Below are 20,640 nucleotides of genomic sequence, written 5' to 3'. Positions count from 1 at the left end.
TGGGATATGATATTTTGAAAGGCAAAGGAACTAAGATTACAATCAAGAATAAAGTAGCAAGCAAAATTGAGTATAATCCTTCAGGGGGAAAAAATGGATATTTAATGAAACAGAGGACTTCCTATTATTCTTGATGAAAAGATGAGAACTGAATAGAAAATCTGACATTCAAACATAAGACTCCAGAGAAGCATAAGAAGGTAAACATGAAAGAGTACTCATAAGGAACTCAACAAAGTTAAATTGATTACATTCCTACGTGGAAAGGTTATACATGCAATTCCTGAGAACTTCATGATTATTAGGGCAGTTAGAAGAAGTCCACATAGAGAACATGGATATGAGTCAATTATGTGGGGATGATTCCCCCTCTGCCCCCAGCCAAAAAAAAAAAATGAGGGTTGAGAGAAAGGGGTGCACCAGGAGGAGAGGGGAGGGAGAGGTAAAATGGAGAAATTTTTCTCACATAAAAAAGGCACACAAAGAAGAGCTTTTAAAGTGAAGGGGAAACAAGGGGTGGCCAGCAATGCTAGAAACTCACTCTCATCAGAATTGGTTCAAAGAGGGAAGAATACATATACACACTCAGCTGGGTAAAGAAATCTATCTTACTCAAAATGGAAAAAGAAAGGGAAGAGAATAAGAGATATGGTGGGGAGGAGAAGGGAGGGAGAGATTATAAAAAAGAAGGCAGAGTAAATGAGGCAGTGGTCAGAAGCAAAACAGACTTCTGAGTAGGGACAGGATAAAAAGAGAGAGAGTGATAAATAGAAGAAAATGGGATGGAGGGAAATACAGAGTAATCATAACTATCAAGGTGAATGGGATGAGAGAACAAATAAAATGAAAGCAGACAGCAGAATGGATTAGAAATCAGAATCCAAGAATATGATGTATACAGGAGACCATACTTGAAACAGAAAGACACATAAAGAGTTAAAATAAATGGCTGGAGCAAAATCTATTATGCTTCAGCTGAAGTACAAAAAGGCAGAAGTAGCAATCATCTTGGACAAAACTAAAGCAAAAATAGAACTAATGAAAAGAGATAATCAGGGAAACTACATTTTGCTAAAAGTTATCATAGACAACGAAGTATCAAAAAAATTCTACAGCAAGTTTCTCTGATTAAGGCCTCACTTCTCAAATATATAGGGAACTGAGTCAAATTTATAAAAACAAGAGCCATTCCCCAATTGATAAATGGTCAAGGGATATGAATGGACAGTTTTCAGAAGAAGAAATAATAGTTATTTATAGTCATATAAAAATATTCTAAATTACTACTGACTGGAGAAAGGCAAATCAAACAACTATAAGGCATTACCTCAAATCTAGGAGAAATGACAAATGCTGGAGGAGACAAGGGAAAATAAGTACCTTAATGAACTGTTGGTGGACTACTGAACTGGTCCAAACATTCTGGAGAACAACCTGGAACTATGCCCAAAGTGCATATCTTTTGATCCAATAATACTACTACTAGATCTGTACTCCAAAGAGATCAAAGAAAAAAGAAAAGGACCTATAAATACAAAAATACTTATAGTAGCTCTTTTTGGGGTGGTAAAGACTTGGAAATGGACAAGGGGTTCATCAACTGGGGAATGGCTGAACAAGTTGTGGTATATGATTTGTGATGGAGTACTATATTATGCTGTAAGAAATGATGATGGGGATGGTTTCAGAAAAACATGGCAAGACCTATATGAACTGATGCACAGTGGAGTGAGAAGAATCAGGAGATCACTGTGCACAGTAACAGCAATGTTGCAGTGATCAACTATAAAAGACTTGGCTACTCAAATCAATACAATAATCCAAGACAATTTCAAAGGACTTATGATGAAAAAACTGCTATTCACCTCCATAGAGAGAAATAATGAACTCTGAGTACAAACTGAAATATAATTTTCTGTTTACTTTTTTTGCTTTGTTTTTTGATATGGTTGATATGGAAATATACTTTTCATGATTTCACTTGCATAACTGATATATTGTTTGCCTTCTTATTCATACACTAAAAGAAGGTTAAGAGTCTTTAATATGCTACACATTTCTGTTATGGAAATCATAATTTTTTTTCCCTTAAAGGTCTATTTTATCACTTTTCACATTTATGTTTTAAACAGCAAAAATACAAGGTAGCTTTAAGAACTTTGATTCTGCCCTTCAATATAGGTTTCCCCTTCCTCCATTCCCAAATTATCTGTAATGAAAGTGTTAACTCTATATAATTGTTGGGTTCCCTGTAGCACATTTTTCAGAGGTATGATGGGAAAGTAAAAGTCCTTTAGCACAGTGGACATTTCTAACGATAGGTTAAGCTGCCATTTTGGCTAACAGTCTTATCATTTGACCTTCGAAAAGTTTCAGCAATTACCATCCAACCATGGTGATTTATCAGTATTTGGTTTTCCAAATAATATGTTCTGTGTGTTTAATAATATTTAGTCTAATACTTCTGGGTTGTCTATTTTAAAAGACAATTTAGGAACGGCAATCTTAGTAACTAACATCTTCCATAAAACTTTTCTCTACTACTGTAGTCCCTCCTCTGATTTCTACTATCTCTGAAATTCTATTATAGGAACATACTTTAGCATTTAACTATTCTGTTTCAGATATATTTATTTTGATTTTAAGCTCCTAGACATGGATACATATACATATATGTGTGTGTATGTATGTATGTATGTATGTATGTATGTATGTGTATATGTAGAAGCAGCTAAGTGGTACAGTGGATAGAGTGCCCACCCTGAAGAAAAGAAAATCTGAATTCAAATCTGGCCTCAGACACTTACTAGCTATGTGACTCTGGACAAGTTACTTAACCCTGTTTGCCTCAGTTCCTCATCTGCAAAATGAGCTGGAGATGAAAATGGCAAGGCACTGTAGTGTTTTAGCTAAGAAAACCCCAAATGAGGTTATGAAGAGTTGGACAACACTAAAAAATGGCTAAACAAAAACACATATGTATGTATGTGTATATGTGTGTGTGTATCTGTCTGTCTCATATAGATAATTTTGTTGTTGAGTCATTTCAGTCATGTCTGACTCTCTATAACCCCATTTGAGGTTTTCTTGGCAAAGATGCTAGAGTAAGTTACCATTACCTTCTCCAGCTCATTTTACAGATGAGGAAACTGGGCAAACAGGGTTAAGTGACTTGCCTAGGGTCACAGAACTAATAAGTATCTGAGGCTCGATTTGAACTCAGGTCCTCTTGACTCTAAGCCTGGTGCTCTATCCACTGTACCAATTAGCTTCCTCTATATTAACATACATCTATTTACATAAGTATATGTCACACACTCCATACATACCCATATATATATATATATATATATATACACACACACACACACACACACACATACACACACATACACACACACATACACACACCTAATATATCTTTGCTATATTTAAAGACCCCTTATCATAGACTTTGAACTCTATGGCAAGTATTCCTCAATTTATCTCTTAGTTTTCATAAAGCCTTCTCTGTTTGTGCTTACTTCCCAAATCTTTTGTTTTAAACAAAAAACTGCCCTTACTTTCTGTAATAGATGCCTCTGGTTTGCCTGGCAGGCAGCTGGGCAGAGTTGCCTATTCTTGAACACTGGCATTTATTTATTTATTTTTTAAATCTGGGGTATCTGCTTAAAGAATTGGAAAGCAGCTTAGCAGAAATCAGTTTTAGACCAACATTTTATGCCATATACCCTGATAAGCTCAAAACAGATACACAACTTGAATGTAAAAGGTTATACCAATAAAAAGAGAATGAAACCAGGTAACTCTTAAAACTACAGTTGAAGACAGAATCCTTAACAAAAAAAAAAAGAAAAGAAGAAATCATGAAAAATAAAATAATTTCTATTTCATGAAAATAAAAGGCTTTTGTACAAACAAAATCAATGTGCCTAGGATAATAAAGGAAACAACTGATCTGGGGAATAAAATCTTTCTGTCAAAATACCTGTGATGAAGGTCTGATAGCCAAGATATATCTGCATTAATTTCCTAACCAAGAATAATTTCCCAAAGGATAAGTGGTCAAATGACAGTTTTCAAAAGAAGAATTGTAAAGTATGATCAACCATATGAAAGACTGCTCCAGATCATTACTAAGAAAAAAAAATGCAAACCAAAACAACTCTGAGGTTTCACTTCACCCCCAGCAAAGTGGCAAAGATGACAAAACATGGAAATGGTCATTGTTGGAAAGGATATATGCAGGAAAACAGGCTCATTAATACACTACTGATTTAGATGTGAATTAGTCCAACCATTCTTAAAAAAATTGGAATTCTGCTAAAATGGCTACTAAAATGACCATACACTTTAACCCAAAGATCCTACCACTAAGTACACACCTGGAAAGAAGTCAATGACAGAAAAGTACCACATAAATCAAAATATTTATACTGGCGCTTTTTGTGGCACCAAAGAACTGGGAAACAAAGTACATGTCCACTAAAGAAAAAATACAAAACAAACTGTGGTCCATAAATTCAATAGAATGTTATTATGCCTAAAAAATAACGAATCCATGAAGAATCCAGAGAAGGATGGGGAGACTTCTATGAATTGATGAAACTGAAGTAATCAGAACCAGGAAGACAATGTAAAAATGACAACAAGACTGTAAAACAGTAAGAACAATAAGGAAAAACTGAAAGCTATGCAATAATTAACTAGAATTTTATATAAGCATGTCAAGGGCTACAAAGTGCTTTACATATGTTAACTCATTGGATATTTACAGACTATTATCACCATTCATAATTTATGGTGCCTATCATTTTGTAAGTTAAAAGATAACTATGTACATCATAAAACTTCCTTTTTGTTTTTCTGCTAGTGGCAAATTATGAAATAAGGATCCATTGTTAAATTACATTTTTCTTAACTTACTTCACTTTAGTTGCCCATTGTACTTGAAAATGATAGAACTGTTTAAAAGATTTAGTTCACATTTTTCATAAAGTCAGACAGTCATTACTGCAAAGCAGGTAGACTTTGTAATATTAAACTGTATTTGCCTTTTGTTACCACATCAACTCATTAACTACTACTATGCTTAATTTGGAAATTAGGATTTAAACTCATGCTTCAAGAATCTGTAATTTTGTCCATGTTAGTAAATCAAGAAAGACTGAGGTCCTACCTATAACATATCTTGCCAGATGATCTTTGTGACTTGCTGTAGACTGGAAAATGTATTTGTCTAAATGATGAGACTTTCTGAACTTAGCAAGGTTGGTCCTTGAATGAAAGACATCCAGTCTTGTCACTGCACCTGACTCTGAAGCCTTTTTAACCTACTGATATCTGCCAGAACTTGAACTCCACTGGCACAGCCTTTGATAACCTAGGGCCAATTTCTAAGTCATGTGACCAACAAGATAGAAAACCAGACATTTTCTCTGATCCTCATGACCTCTTAAACGTCTCTGAAATCGGAATTTAGAGCAATTTCAGCTGTCTCTGCAGTCTACGTCACAGGGCTTCTTAAACTTTTTTCCATTTGTGACCCCTAATCAGCCCCATATGGGGTTGTGACCCACAGTTCGAGAAGCACTGGCTAGGATACCAAGAACCCAAATAAGGTAAAAACCAGATGAACCAAAAAACAGGAAAAAATTCCCTAACCCCTTAAGCACTCCCTCCCCACCACCCACCAGAGTCCCAGCAGGTAAGATGCACACCCCGATCCACATACATACAATAAAACTCAACTCTGCACAACTAACAATCTTCTTCCTCCTCCTACCTCCTAGTGCCAGGGATATCTAAGCGGCAGAAATTTGCTCAGGCTGGGAAAACAGTATAGGATCACTCAGTGCTACAGCAAAGCTTGACTAGAGAATAGAGGAACAGAGGGAAAGAGGACAGGACACATATGTGTAGCTGTGTGGCACTCTACTAATCCTGAAGGAAAGAGCCTAGCATTTAGAGACTGGGACTGATTAAATCATGAAATGCTTGGGAGGAAACCCAGTCATTTTTGAGATCTAGCTCCTAGGAAAACTGCCATCCAAAAGGAAGAGAGTCAGAAAGTGAGCATTTATATAGATTTAAGTTTTGCAAAGTGCTTTACATATGTTAACTCATATGTAAAAAAATGTTAAACATGTTAAAAAAAAAGATTGAAATGACAAAAGACCAGAGGAAGAAGAAAACTCAAATAAAGACCTTGAGTATAACAGATAAACCAATAGGGAAAATACTAATAGTTGAAAGGTATATGACCTCTGAATTAGGTAAAAAAGTTCAGCATCTATGAATAAATACTTCAAAGCAAAGAAAAATGAATCAACACTTGATAAGGCAGAAGACTTTCTGGATTTTCAGGGAGTAAAAGTCATGGCGGAGTGTGAGAGGCTAAAAACTGATAATTTAGATCTTTCCTTACAAATTAATGGTAGAAGGAGCAATGCGAATTGTTTATGCAGGTATGTGGCCCTCAGAAATCATGCAACCACGGGAGGATGTTACTGACTGGTTTAAAAGAGAAATAAGAATTGTAAAACCAGAATGTGTGGCACATATAACAGAAATAACTGGCAGGATAGAAACACTTGAGTCAGTGGTGGCAAATCCCACTAAAGAAACAAAAGAGTGGATAACTGATTGGAAATGCAAACACACACGAGAACAGGCCAGTCTGGGGGGCCATCTTGAGTCCATGATGAGGTATCATAGTATGACTTCTAGGATATTTAATAATGCCTTGATATGAGATTATGATTGGCTATACTTATCAAAATGAGGTAACATTAAATACCTACAAGTAAAGCGAGTTACAAGTAATGGCAAAATATTTTTGGCTTTTCTGTGTTCACATACATTCTACATCTTTCCCATTACCAGAAGATCCCAAAAGTGATTATAAATATGTTTCATTCCTGGTCTTAGATTTTTCAAAACATACCTAGCACCAATTTTAAAAATCTAAATGATTAACCCATTTATATGAAGTGAAGTAATGCATGCAACACACAGTACTTCTATAGTATTTATCATATGTGTGTGTGTATATATATACATATATGTATATATACGTGTATATATATATATATATATATATATATACACATATACATATATACATACATATATTATCCAATGATCAATGAATGGAGAGAGAAAATCAGGAAATAATAATAAATGTAAAAATATTTTGGTTTCTGAAAAAAGTAACATCCCATCTGAGAACAATTTGAAATGAAATTACCTTTAATACAATACAATTGTCATCTGTCCGAATTGCTCCAGCTCTGCACATATATGTTAAGCTAGAAATAAATTGAAAAATATAAACTTGCTACTTGGTTTATAAATCTATTTTTAAATTTGTTTTTAAGATTTCATATGAAAATCAGGTGAATAATAATTTGCTAGAAGCATATTTCTTTTCCTATATCCAGTCATCAAATGTTCAAACAAGACCAACTAGTAGCACAGACAGTGCTGGGGTGCTAGCAAAAAGGATGAATAAAATAAATTGTAAAGATTACACTCAAAAACAAGTATACCAATTAGAGACAACCATAACAGAGAGCTTGAATTTAAATGCAGTTTAGTTGTCATAATATGACATATTTCTAATCCAAAGCTATTCATATTATACCACATGTGGATATTAAAGACATTTTTCAGAATTATGATTCTATACTATTGGCAGCTGGACTACAAACACTGGGATGTTAACAATGTTTTTAGCTTTTGGTTGTTTTTTCTTTTTCCATTGAGGATAATAAACATATTACACGTCAGTTACTATAACATATTCTAGGGTTTAGTAAGTGCAATTCTAGATGAGATCCCTGCTAATTTCCAACTATGCTTAAGAATAAATTGCTCAAGGGAGCACCAAAAATTTCTCCAACTCCTCAAACAAGAGAGGAAGCAGTTAAAAGATATCCTGCTAATACTCTGAAATATTTATAAATGTATTTCCTTTCCCTTCGTGTCATCTTAAGTTTTACCATTTTGCTGATGTGAGTTGCATTTCAATAGGCTTATCCCTCTGTAACATCTTCACAAAAATCTGGGGTAGTAATTCTCCATCAACCAAAACTAGAAATAAAAAAGCAAACAAACTAGAATTTGGGAAATTCTTTAAAGATATAAAGTTGTTCATTTTTTAAAACAGAAAAAGCCAGCAAAGTCTTTAACTTACCATTTACAAGGGTCATGGATACCTGGGGGTTTTCAAAAGCTAGAACTGAGAAGCATTTCAGTGCTTGCATTCGAACCTGTTAAAAAAAAAGAAAGAAAGAAAAACAAACCAACCAACCAACCTCAAACCAGAAAATGCATACTACTTCAGAGTTTGCAAAAACTGATCTGTAATCAATAAGAATATAGGCTTACGAAGAAGTCCTAATATGCATAATATGATAAAAGGTGTAAAGAGTAAAAATCTACATTGTTAAGTACCTGAATAAGTACAACAAAGTACAATAAAGACATAAATAGGACGATTTATATGACAACAGTAGACGAATGAAGTGCTAGGAGAAGGAAAGTATTTAAAATAATCAAACTAAAGTAATAGTTTTTTTTTAACACACAGGAAATAATGATAATCAACAAGTACATTTCAAATGATACAACTGAGAACAGAAAAGCAACAATGAGGTAAGGAGAAGAGAAGTAATTTCCAGAAATGATTCCAGTTATTCTGGAGAAGAGTTTGAAAACACTAATTTGTTAATGTTTTATATACTGCCTAAGATCTGTTGTCCTTCTACACAACTAAATTCTTAAATGAACTATTTTTTACATTTAGCACCTATGTTATCATGTTTTATGGTATTATGTAGACTCCCATGTTTTTATAATAGAAGGCGTACTCTGCCATTTGTGAAGACTACTATTTTAACTGTTTTTATTTTTCTCTATTCACTATTTTCACTAGTCAGGAGCATAGTATACTACCTGAAAATAGCAAACATCCATATGAAAGGTAACTATCATGTGAAAGAATTCCCAAGTAAAACAGGCAATAGTCTGTATAGTTACATACACTAGTGCTGGTACTTTTTAAGTTTTCATAAAGGATGATAATATTAGAATATCTCAAAAAACAACAAAAAACTCTTACACATTATCACTAATGTAGAGTTTCCAAATGTTTTTCATTCTACATAACATATGGCAATTTGATAATTTGCTATAGTATAAGCATGCTACCTGGTACATGCCAAGCACTTAATAAATGTTTATGACTGACGGGCAGAATTGATGGAGAGGGAAGGAGAAGTGGTGGAGAGAAAACTGAGTGACTGTTAAGTAAAGTAGAGCATGATGAAAGAAGAGATTTGCAAATGGAAGAATAAAAAATATTTTTAAAAGGGATGATTAAAAAAAAAAAAGAATAAGATGGGGGCCAGGGAAGAAAAAACGTCCCTTGCCTTCCCATAGACACTCATTTTATTCTTGTCACTTCTGCTTGTATGAGTCTGTGATTTGGCCAGCTCTAGTAGTCTGGCATCATGAAATTTGGGCCATACACAAAATGATTAACCTAGACTGTAAATTCCAAACATTCATTTGGAATGATGAAATGGAAATAGCTGTAGTTACCAAAGTTCAAAGTTCAAGAAATTCCATGACTATTTGGGAAGAAGGTGCAGAGTCAGATTGGAATTCTCAATATCATAGATGATCAATAAATGGTCATTTTTGCTACTGCTGTTAAAATAAGTGTTTAGTATATGAATAAATCCAGGTTTTATTCAGTGTAGTATTCTTGTTTAGTAACTATTTATACTTTAAGTTAAAGTATTAGGATCAAGTCCCAGGATTTACACTGAGTTAAATTAAATTTGTACCTGTATGTGCAAAAGTATTTATAAGAGGCCTTTATGTTATAGAAAAGAACTAGAAACTAAGTGGCCACCCATCAACTGGGGAGTGGCTGAAGAAATTATGACAAATAAATAGAATGGAATATTATTGTGCCATAAACGACAAAAAGGATGGGTTCAGAGAAGCCTGTAAAAACTTGTATAAACTGATGCAAAAGAGGGAGGTGAGAATTAGAACAGTTTATTTAATGACTACAATATTTAAAAGAAAAACAATTGCAAAAGCCTTTAGAACTCTAATAATGCAAAAGACCAACCATGATTCCAGAGAGCTAATGATGAAGCACACAGAGAGGCAGACTCAAAGTATAGAAAGACATGTTCATTTTTTGATATGGCCAATGTGGATTTGTTTTGCTTGACTATGTTTATTTTTTAAAAGCTTTTTTTTTAATTTTTGTTTTTGTTTTAAAAGAGGTTAGAGGAGAAAGTAGGACTAGCTATAGTGATACCCCCCCCCCAAAAAGAAGCACTTTTAAATGCACAGAAAATGATAAAAGAAAGTTTAGGAGACACAGACAAGCAAGACAGCTTTGAAATTAACTTGTGGAATTTATTATATACTTTTTTAAAAGGCAAAATGTACCTATTAGAGATGTGTGAAGTTTATCATCCTCTTTTGTAAACCAAATTTTCTCATTTTATCAAATTTGTATTTTATCTCATATATATGAATATATACACATAGACATATTGTTTATACATACATATATATATATATGTATATATATATATATATATATATATATATATATATATATATATATATATGCAGGATAGGCATGACATCTTTTGTAGGAAGTATGAGGTTTTAGAACCGCAAAAATACCGATGACACAAAGGACCCTTCAATCTAGCAGTAACTTGCACTAGGCCTCTAGCAATCTCAGTCAGCTTTCCTAGGAAAGTCCAGAGAAGGACCAAGAACTCCTTTCAGTCCTCCTTCATTCCCTTAAGTCATCTCAAAAGCACTAAATCTGATTTACTTTCAAGTATGGCCTTTTTTTTTTAATATCAAGGGCTCATTTGGTAGAGAAAAACAAACAAAATAAAAACCTATTAATGCCTGAAATTTCTTTAATGAGGATAAAATGTTTTGTTCTATATTTAGAAACAAATGGCTAAGTAACTGGTAGCAAGAAGGAATTGCAATTAAGATATAATCAAACAGAAGTTCTTGGTTTACTGTTTGTTTTAATTGGGGTAGGGGAATTTAAGGTTTGAGTGTATAAAGGGAATAGGAAAATGCTATGTATGAAAATGGGAAGCACAGTATTTAATTGATGAAACTTGGATCCTGTTAGTTGTGATAGTGAAAATATGATTAGACCCTTATCATTTCCTTTTAAATTAAGGAACCTAGAATATTTCAGTCTTTGCCTCTGTCTCTGTCTCTCTTATATTCTCATTCCCAACCTTCTAGTTGCAGTCTCAGTGCCCTATACAATGGCTAAATAGCCTAGTGACTTACTTACCTACTCTCATTCTGGCTTTATCTCTCCCTACTTTGAAATCTACAGGCACCAAGGGCTATTATTTATGGCTATGAATTTCATATATCAAAACCAAATCAACACTTTCTCTACAGCTGCTAACAGTGGCAATGCAGCTATCACATTTGCCAAACTTAGGGCTGGAAAAATAATTGCTTACTTTGCTCCCTCTGCATATCTTTTGTAACCACAAAGCTATCCTGGAACATTTACAATGATCTCCAAGGTTTTCTTGGTTCCTTTTTTCTTTTTCTTTTTGCTTTCGGGGTTTTTTGGCGATCTGGGGCAAGTGACTTGCCCAGGGTCACACAGCTCTAGTAAGTGTTAAGAGTCTGAGGCTGGATTTGAACTCAGGTCCTCCTGACTCCAAGGCCTGAGCTCTATTCACTGCACCACCTAGCTTCCCCGTTTTCTTGGTTTCTTGAAAAGCTTTGAACATTGGTTTTAGATTCAGAGGATCTGGTTTCAAACCTGGTTCTGATGTTTATTGCTTGTATGATCTTGAGCAAAGCACTTAACCTCTCTCAGTCTTAGTTTCTTTATCTGTAAAATGAAAGGTTTGAGGGGTTTGGATTAGGTGACCTCTAAGGTCTTAATTATCTAATCTATAATCATATGAGCCTTCTTAGTTATTTGTCCTTGAGTCAGAGCCCTCTGTATTCCTCCTATAATTCATGAACCCATTTCTCAAAAGAGAAACAAGGTCCAGATCAGTAGAACTAGCTGGATGCAATGGAAAGACCTGCCTCCCCAATCCACAGTTGAAGGACATGGAGCAGAGGTAGCTTTTCTATTTAGCAGTCCTAGCCTGGCCTAATCCCAACGTGGCACAATCACCTTGGGTTAAATGTTCCTAGCAGGTGACAGAACCAAAACTATGGACACCACCTGAAAACAGGTGGTAAAATATGGGAACAAGCAGATTCTGGTTAGGAACGATAAGGTGGCCTGTTAGGATGACTGACAACCTCCTCTGAAGCATCTCTCATAAAAAAAAAATCAGGATCTACTATGAAACAAATAAGCATATATTCTTGGTTTACTAGTATAACACAGTTGGGAAACAAGCTGACATTATCAAGATTTAATTTAAAAATGTATTTCAAAGGGCTAATTTATTGCTCACCTACTTATCTTTTTAAAGGAAAGACTGGAAAAAAAAAGACTAAATAGCTTAAACACTGATGACTACTTGACCTACAGTGTAGTTTCTCAGAAATAGTATAACACATCTTAAATGTTCATATCAAAATGCATCATGTTAGACTATAGAGTTATGTGAATAAATGAAAATAGTTTTCAGAAACTTCCAATCCAATGTACTTCCAGAAATGACACATCATTTTTTCAGAAGCAGCATATACTTCAAGATACTTCTCTAAAGGACAGTTAGTAGTTTTCATTGCCATTGGGCCAGGAAAAGACTTGAAACACTGTTGATAAAAACAGATAAAAACCAAAACCAACTTCCTGCCTACCACAAAGTGAAAGCACTTTGCAGCTGTTAAAAATGTCAGAAGAAAAGCTTTTTATAGATAATAAAATACCCATGAATATTTTCTTCACAAGGTCACTTTTTCCTGATTGCAAACATTACAAATGCAATAAAGTATGGCTCTTCTTGAAAAGGGGCTTAAGAAATAAAAATCAAGCAAAAAACAAACAAAACCAATGGGCTGCTATAAGTTTAATATCTTACTTTGTATGACACTGAAGTTAGCAGATGAGCTATATTCTGTACTGCTCCATGGTTAAATAAAATTGTTTGATGATCTGGTGCCTGTAAGAAAAGAGAATATATTTGTGCAGGCCTGATGAAGCAATCTGCTAAAATGAAACTCTGTTTAAGAAGGCTTCTCACAACATAGATACTTTTCACTTGAACTGATACTTTCATTACTATTGTATGCAAGCTCAGCACCTTTTGCAAAAGTCATGCCTAGCCTTTACAGTTGTCAAGATATTTGGAGACACCCTGTTTTCCAGAGCTAAGACCCAGCAAGCAGGCTGTGCCTTGAGCTTGGTATAACAACAATCCCTTGAGCTCCCTTACACTTTAGATGATCTCACCCTCTGGTAAAATCGCATAATTATTGTATTGCTTTGACCAACACCAGGTGTTCCCTGAGCTCCAACAAGCACTGACAAGTTCTGGTCATAAAGCTCTGCTATGAATCAAACTTGTCACATTACTGCTGTTACCCCTAATTGTCAGGGCTACAGTTCACTGTATAGCCACTAGAATATTGAGAACTGCCTACACTAAAGCAGGTCCTCCCACTAGGGGTGGGGCCCTGTCAGGCACATGTGTCTAATCTGCCTCCTGGCTTGCAAGCCATTTCCCTCACTTTGAAATTAAACTTCTGCTTGATTCCTGACTCTCCTGTCTCTATCCTGCTTGGCTCAGCTCTGGCAACCCACAGATTAGAGGCCGGTTCAGTCTGGATGACTGTAGCGGGCCTCCTTGTGGGAAACACAAGGAAGCATGAAACCTGCTTTGTCAGGCACAGTCTAGTTTTTCTAATACCTTCTAGCACTGCTGCATTTCCTGTGTATGTCCTTCATTATGGACCCACAAAGGCTAGGAGCAGGAAAAATGGCAGCTTGGTTTCTTTAAATGATGCTCAACTAATTATGTAGTACAGTGTAGAGAAGGTGGGGCCTGGAATCAGGAAGACCTGAGTTCAAATGTGAACTTAGACACAGACTAGCTGTAGTGACCCTGGGGAAGTCACTTAGCCTCAGTTTGCCTCACTTTCCTCAACTGTAAAATGGGACCTCCCAGGGTTGTAGTGGGTCTCAAATGAGATAGTATTTGAAAAGCAGTAAGGGACACAGTAGGTGCTATTTAAATGCTTATTCCTTTCCCTTTCCCTTAATGAGTTTGGAAGTTAAGTAACATCCACCTCAAAATAAGGAATAAATAGATTCTGGGAGTTCTAAAATACCCAGATCCCAGTTTTTTTTTAACTCATTAATATTATCTGTACAATTTGCTGGTAGGAAATATTACTATAGACTGTAACCAGTTCAGAGGTAAAAAGCAAAATATGTGTTTGGCTTTTCTCTTTCATTGTTTTTTTTTTTTTGTTATTACTGCTCTCAGAGGAGAAACATGAATGGGGAAAGCGTAGAAGAATGAAATTGCTTTCTTTTAAATCATTGAATTCTGTTTATTTTTAAGAGATTCACCAAAGATTGGGCTAAGGAGAGATAGAAACTAACAGCTAAATAAATTTTTAAAAATATGACATGGCTGTGCTCCTCTTCCATTAGATTACTTTATTAAAACTCAATCATAGCCACGACAAGAGTGAGAGTCTCCTATTTTTCATATGAGTGGAATGCAACATACAAGGTTAAGCCACTTTTTGGGATCCCTGAGTAAATCATTGAAAAACCCTAACAAAAGGTCTCAAGTCTGATTTTCCCTGCTACTTGGCAAAATGATTTGCCTCACTGGTATTCAAATTTCCTTCTACCATATATCAGACTGATTTAAAGGGATGAAGTATAGTTTAGTATCAATAATAATAAGAGATAGCATTTATATAGTATTTTAAGAACTAAAATGGCAAAACTATTGTTCTTGAAGTCAGGGGAACTGGATTTAAATCCTGGCTCTATTGCTATCTGTAAGATATCTTTGGGATTCAGTTTCCCCATTAGTAAAATAAGGTGATTAGATCAGATTCCTTCTAGTCTTAACACTCTATAGTCTGTAACATCAAGATGAGTATTTGTGAGGGTGACTACTATAACAACCAAATTTTACTTTAATTATTGGCAAGAAAATTTCATATGCTTTTAAATAGTTTCTCTAAAATTCAACACATTCTTTTACACCATATTTTTTAGTTTCAAAGAACACCTATGATGAACCTACAAGGTTTCTGAGAACAGCATTACCTCATCCCACCCCCACTTCTTTTTCTCTTTTTTCATTTCTTTTTTTGGGGGGAGGGGCAAAGACTAGGTCTCCCTATCTCCCCCAGGCTAGAAGAACAGCAACCATTTATGAAAATGACCCTGCAGCTGACCCACATGGAAGCTATGACTTGCTCCATTTCCAACATAAGCTGAATCACTTCTCCTTAGGCAGTCTGGGGGTCCCTCACCCCGGAGGCTTGTCCTATTGGTGCCACACAGTGCAGTCTTTAGCTCTATTGAGCTCAAAGCTTTTGAACTCAGCTTCATTCTCCTCTGATAGCAGCGGATCACAGATGTGTGTGTCATCAAGCCTGATATCCTTTACATCTTAAAGACATAAATGGCAAATCAGGAAGTTTGAAAACTAGGGACAAGAAAGTGAGAGTAAGAGGAAGTGGGTAGTTATTGTACTACAAAATAGGAAGACCAGAGTAATTTACCTAGTATAAAGGTAAAATAATAAAAACTATGCTACTCTAAAACATGTAAGCCAAAAAAGTAACTGGAGTTTCTTAAAGACATATACAATTAAAAAAAAGAAATTTTCTTTTCTTGTTTTAAATTCAATTTTATATTACTTTCAGTTCCAAATTCTCTCTATTCTCTCTACCCTACACACCCCACTGAGAAGGCAAGAAAAACAAAACCCATTACAAATATGACAATTGTTTTAAATTAACATCTTAATTTTCTTTCTCTGAATTACACAACCATTCTATCACAGCAATAAGTTCTGTGCAGGTCATTTGGTATCTAAGATTTTCATCATTTCATGATGATCATAGCACAGTTCTTTGAGAAGACCCTATTCAAGGGCTGTTTTTCAACCTACTTTTCCAACCTCCTTGGCCATTACTTCTCATCTCTCCCTTTGCAATTCAACTGGTCTCTTGGTTTTTCACTCATGACCCTCCATCCTCCATCTCTTCGCATCAACTAGATCCATGCCTGGGATGGGCTCCCTCTTCACCTGCACCTCAGAGTTCCTTCTCTTGCTTTAACATGAAGCCCAAGCACTATGTCCTACAAGACGTCTTTCCATGGCAAACGTCCCAAACTACCCTGTATTCAACTACTCTGTGTGTGTGTGTGTGTGTATGATAGTAAGGATTATCTTTTTTTTTCTTATATCACCAGCACTTAGTATAATGCCTGCTTAATAAGTGCTTGTTGATTAATGTAAAGCATTTTTGGAAAGGGACAGTCTCTCTATAAATGTGACTTGCTAAATTCAAATTTAGATGATTACTTAAAAGGCCACGTAGTTTCAATTTAACATAAGTCATATTTCCGCACTCCAAATCACTCATCTTCCCTTTGATAAAAGGTGAACTATATTTACATTTGAACAATCTCCTTAAATTCCTGCCATAATTATCTCCACATTACTGACATTCAGGAAACCAGACTATTTTCTTACATCTATTAGCCTTGCCCATTAATAAGACAGAGGTAGTCCCCAAGTATAAATCTGATAATCACATACACACACACACACACACACACACACACACACACACATATACTAAAACTTTATGTTTGGCAAAGAAGAACCTAGAAGTCTTAGTGCTTTTAACTGAATAATTTTCATTAGCAGAGAAACTTCTTCCCATAATAACTAAGAGGTATAATATAACTTTCAAATTTCTTTACAAATGAAATTGTTTCTACTAAATAAAGGGGCAGCATAGCATAGCTGAGAGATGTCTGGCCCCAAAGCCAACAGGACCTGGATTCAAGTCCTACTTCTGAGAAATACTGGCTGTGTAACCCTGAGCAAGTTCCTTAACCTCTTGAAATAACTCTCAGAAGACAACGAATCACAGAAAAGTTGCTGCTCAGCATTAACAGAAGTTGCCTCTCCAGAGATTACCTTTACCAAGAAAATCAGAGGTCCAGTCCCTATCTCTACAGTAAATAAATAATAATAATAATTTATCTCATGGAGTAACTGTCACACATTAAATAGAGAGATGGCTTGGGAATCAAGAAGACCTGGGTGAAGCCCCTCCTCTGACACCCATGTGACTGTGTGACCCTAGCCAGGTCATTTCATCTCTCAGGGCTGCTCTAAGGTAGAGATCAGGTGCAGATTTGCTTTGAGACTTCCCTACACTATGAAATCACAGGTATGATCCCACGAAAAAATTATTTCATATTAAACTGAAAGCAAAAGCTCAAACTTGCCATATCTATTAGTTCTATTCACAAATCTCAAAAATACTGAAGAAAAATAATTTCCTTTAGGAACACAAAACTTTGCATTATAGAAAACATTTATTCTACATCCTTACTTTGCAGCAATGAGAGAAGATCTGACAAATGTATTCTTGCGTATAACGAGATCTACCGAGTAGTGCCATAAGGTGGGGAATAACTGTAGCATCCTGGAATTAAGTTGAAAAGGAAAATATTAACAACAGAAAGTTTAAGCTCTATTAATCAGTGAAAATAAACTTTAAAATGATGTTAGCATAAACTACTTAATATCCAACATTTCAGTTTATGCCTCCTCCAGGGAGTAAGCCAGAAAATCAAAAGTAAAATAGGACAATAAATTCCAGTGGTTCCCTATTGCCTCCAGGAGCAAATACAAAATCCTCTATTCAAAATTCAAAGCCCTTCATAACTCAGCCCCCTTTTACATGTCCACTCCTAACACACAATCTTCAATCCAGTGACATTGGCCTCCTTGTTGTTCCATGAACAAGACACTCCATCTTTTGGCTCTGGGAATTTTTCTTGATTGTCCCCATGCCTGGAATGCTCACCCTCCTCAACCATACTTACTGACTTTCCCGGCTTCCTTTGCTCAAACTAAAATTTCATTTTCTAGAGGAAGCCTTTCCCAACCCCTCTCTTAATTCTACTTACCTTCCTTCTTTTCATTATTTCTATTTCTCCCTGTATATAGTTTTTACATACTTGCTTGACTGTTGTCTCCCCAGTTAGCCCTTTGAGGGCAGGGATTATCTTTTGCTTTTTTTTTTCCTCTCTCCCCAGCGCTTAGCACTATGTGCCTGGCACATAGTAGGTGTTTGATAAATGTTCACTAACACTGAAACACTCATGGCAAAAAGCAACAATAGAACCTTCAATGTCTGTCCTTGGAAACAATAACTAAAAAGAAGCTCTGAGTTTATCTCTTGTAAACTACTCAGGCTTGATAAATAAACAGAACAATTTGAAAAGGATTACTGGCAAAAATCCACTATGAAAATATAACAACACCTTAATGTTAACAAAGATTTCTTATATTACATAAGATTCAAAGAAACCATAGTGTAAAAATAAAACATTTACCTGAAATTCTTATTTTCTATAATTATTCAGTAAATACTGTCAATTTTATAATGACAGAGCAGGTTACAAAAGTAGCAGAGGTTATAAAATTCCAGTGTTTGGACTCTACTCGCCTCAACTTGTTAGAATGTGAATTAATCATAGGAGGATGGACAGATAAGGAGAGATGATAGCTGAAGTATAAAACTATTTTTTCTTCATTCTCAAATATTATTAGATTATTTCTACTACATTATAGCTTGGTGGTTGTTTTGCTTCTTTGTAACACTAAGATCCTCTCTGATCCAAACATCTGTCTGGTCTCTTGTAACTGGCTGAAAAAAGTCCATACCTACTATGCCAAGAAAACTCCTTTGACAAAAGACTCATAAATATATAGACTACTGAGGTTCATTGTCACTCATGGTTTAACACAGGAATGAGAAAACTTTTTGATCAGTAGTAGGAAAAAAAATTAGTCAAGGGCCTCATAAATCTCTCCCTTCACAGACAAACTTATTTTTAATAACAAATTTATTTTATTTTCAATTCACAGAACAAAACAAGCATTTCCATATGATGAGCTCAGCTTAGAAAGGCACAGGCATACTTGAGAACGTTATTTATACGTAATGCTTCCAACTTGCTTATCTCCCACTTTCTTCTTAACTCCTGTAACTTAGCGTTTGTTTCCACTCAAACTGTTCTCTCAAAGGTCACAAATAATGTCTTAATTACCAAATTCAAGGCCTAAACCTGCTTAACAAAAGTCTTAATGCTATGCTGCAGTTGACATTATTGTCAATGAGGTTGTTGCTGCTGCTGTTTGTCCTTCATTCTCAAACAGGACCATGACATCAGGAAGGTGATGCCAAGACATGCAAGTAAATTGGATTTAAGTGAAGAAGGACTGTGCAAAGTCACTAGCCTCACTTTCTCCTCTGGAGCCATCTGGGTCCAGTGGCCAGATATGGATCAGGACTAATGACATCATGGGTGATATGCTGATTTGCTCATAAACTGGATTTAAGTGAGGCAGGGTTGCACAAAGTCATTACCCTCATTCTCTCCTCCAGAGTCATCTGAGTCCAGTGGCAAGATAAAAGTCAAGATGAGGGCCTGGGATGTAGGGGATGACCTTAGATGTCTGACCAAGCTCTAAGCGCTCCACAGTACCTGCTTTTGCTGCCTTCATAGCCATTGGAATAAACTGTTCTCATCTGTCCATTCCACCGACGGAAGTCTTCACATTCTTGGGGTAGACATCCCCCTAACTAACTAATAGGTTTGAGCCTGTCAGTTACCCTTAACCTGGTTTTAGCCTGTGTAATGAGGTGGTTCTCCTGGGCTATGGCCACGACCCATGCTACAACTTCTTGGAGGCACAAGTGAGAGTGGGGTGATAGGTGGACACCAAAGGTGGATAAAAGGACTTGACAAGCCCTTATACCAGAGATGCTAGTACTCCCTGAACACCTCGTACACCCCAGTTGCCACTATAGATAGGTACTCTCAGGTACTACACTAGAGACTTTCTTTCAAGTTCAAATTGAAAGACTAATCTTTTGGCAGTCATTCAAAACCAGTTCACTTAGTCCATATCTACCTATCTTATCCAAAAGGACAGCATGAGAGCTTTTGTCACACATATTTAAGAATACTATGACTCCATATTCCTCTGATCTACCACTGTATTAACATTTCAGAAAAAAAGGAAACAAGGTTAGTTTGGTTAGATTACTTCATGTTTTGTGAAGACATAAGGTATCCCCTCTAAAGAAGCACAAACTAATTTTTTTAATAAGATATTCTAGAATTTTATCAGAAGAGGAATCAAGCTCTCTGACATAGTTTGCAGACTCAACTCTCCCTTCTTTTTTAAAAAATCAGGCCACTTGCCTTTCTGGGGGCGGAGCCAAGATGGTGGAGTAAAAGCAGTGACTTGCTTGAGCTCTCCCCCAAACCCCTCCAAATACCTGTAAAAAATGGTTATAAACAAATTCTAAAGTAGTAGAACCCACTAAAAGACAGAGTGAAACAAATTT

The 20,640-nt window shown here is 35.6% G+C and overlaps 1 protein-coding gene across 6 annotated transcripts in view; it reads right to left on the bottom strand.

Annotated features, from left to right (window-relative positions):
* The window catches only part of ARMC8 (armadillo repeat containing 8), a 137,148-nt gene that overhangs the window by 57,965 nt on the left and 58,543 nt on the right, over nt 1–20,640 (bottom strand). For 3 of the 6 annotated variants that reach the window (XR_002324425.2, XM_020986112.2, XM_020986115.2), the window contains 6 exons: nt 17,608–17,700; nt 13,083–13,163; nt 11,855–11,926; nt 8,198–8,273; nt 8,004–8,094; nt 7,250–7,310 (listed from right to left, as the gene is read on the bottom strand). Coding sequence is in view for 5 of the 6 variants with exons in the window: in XM_020986112.2 (XP_020841771.1) it covers nt 7,250–7,310; nt 8,004–8,094; nt 8,198–8,273; nt 11,855–11,926; nt 13,083–13,163; nt 17,608–17,700 (474 nt within the window). In the remaining variant the exon portion in view is untranslated. The remainder of the gene's footprint in view (nt 1–7,249; nt 7,311–8,003; nt 8,095–8,197; nt 8,274–11,854; nt 11,927–13,082; nt 13,164–17,607; nt 17,701–20,640) is intronic. The other 3 variants (XM_020986114.2, XM_020986113.2, XM_020986116.2) reach the window with 3 other exon arrangements.

This window comes from Phascolarctos cinereus, unplaced genomic scaffold (genome assembly GCF_003287225.1).
Source record: "Phascolarctos cinereus isolate Bilbo 61053 unplaced genomic scaffold, phaCin_HiC Scaffold_726;HRSCAF=1367, whole genome shotgun sequence".
In the NCBI taxonomy this organism is placed as follows: Eukaryota; Metazoa; Chordata; class Mammalia; order Diprotodontia; family Phascolarctidae; genus Phascolarctos; species Phascolarctos cinereus.
This window is presented reverse-complemented; position numbering and strand designations above follow the sequence as displayed.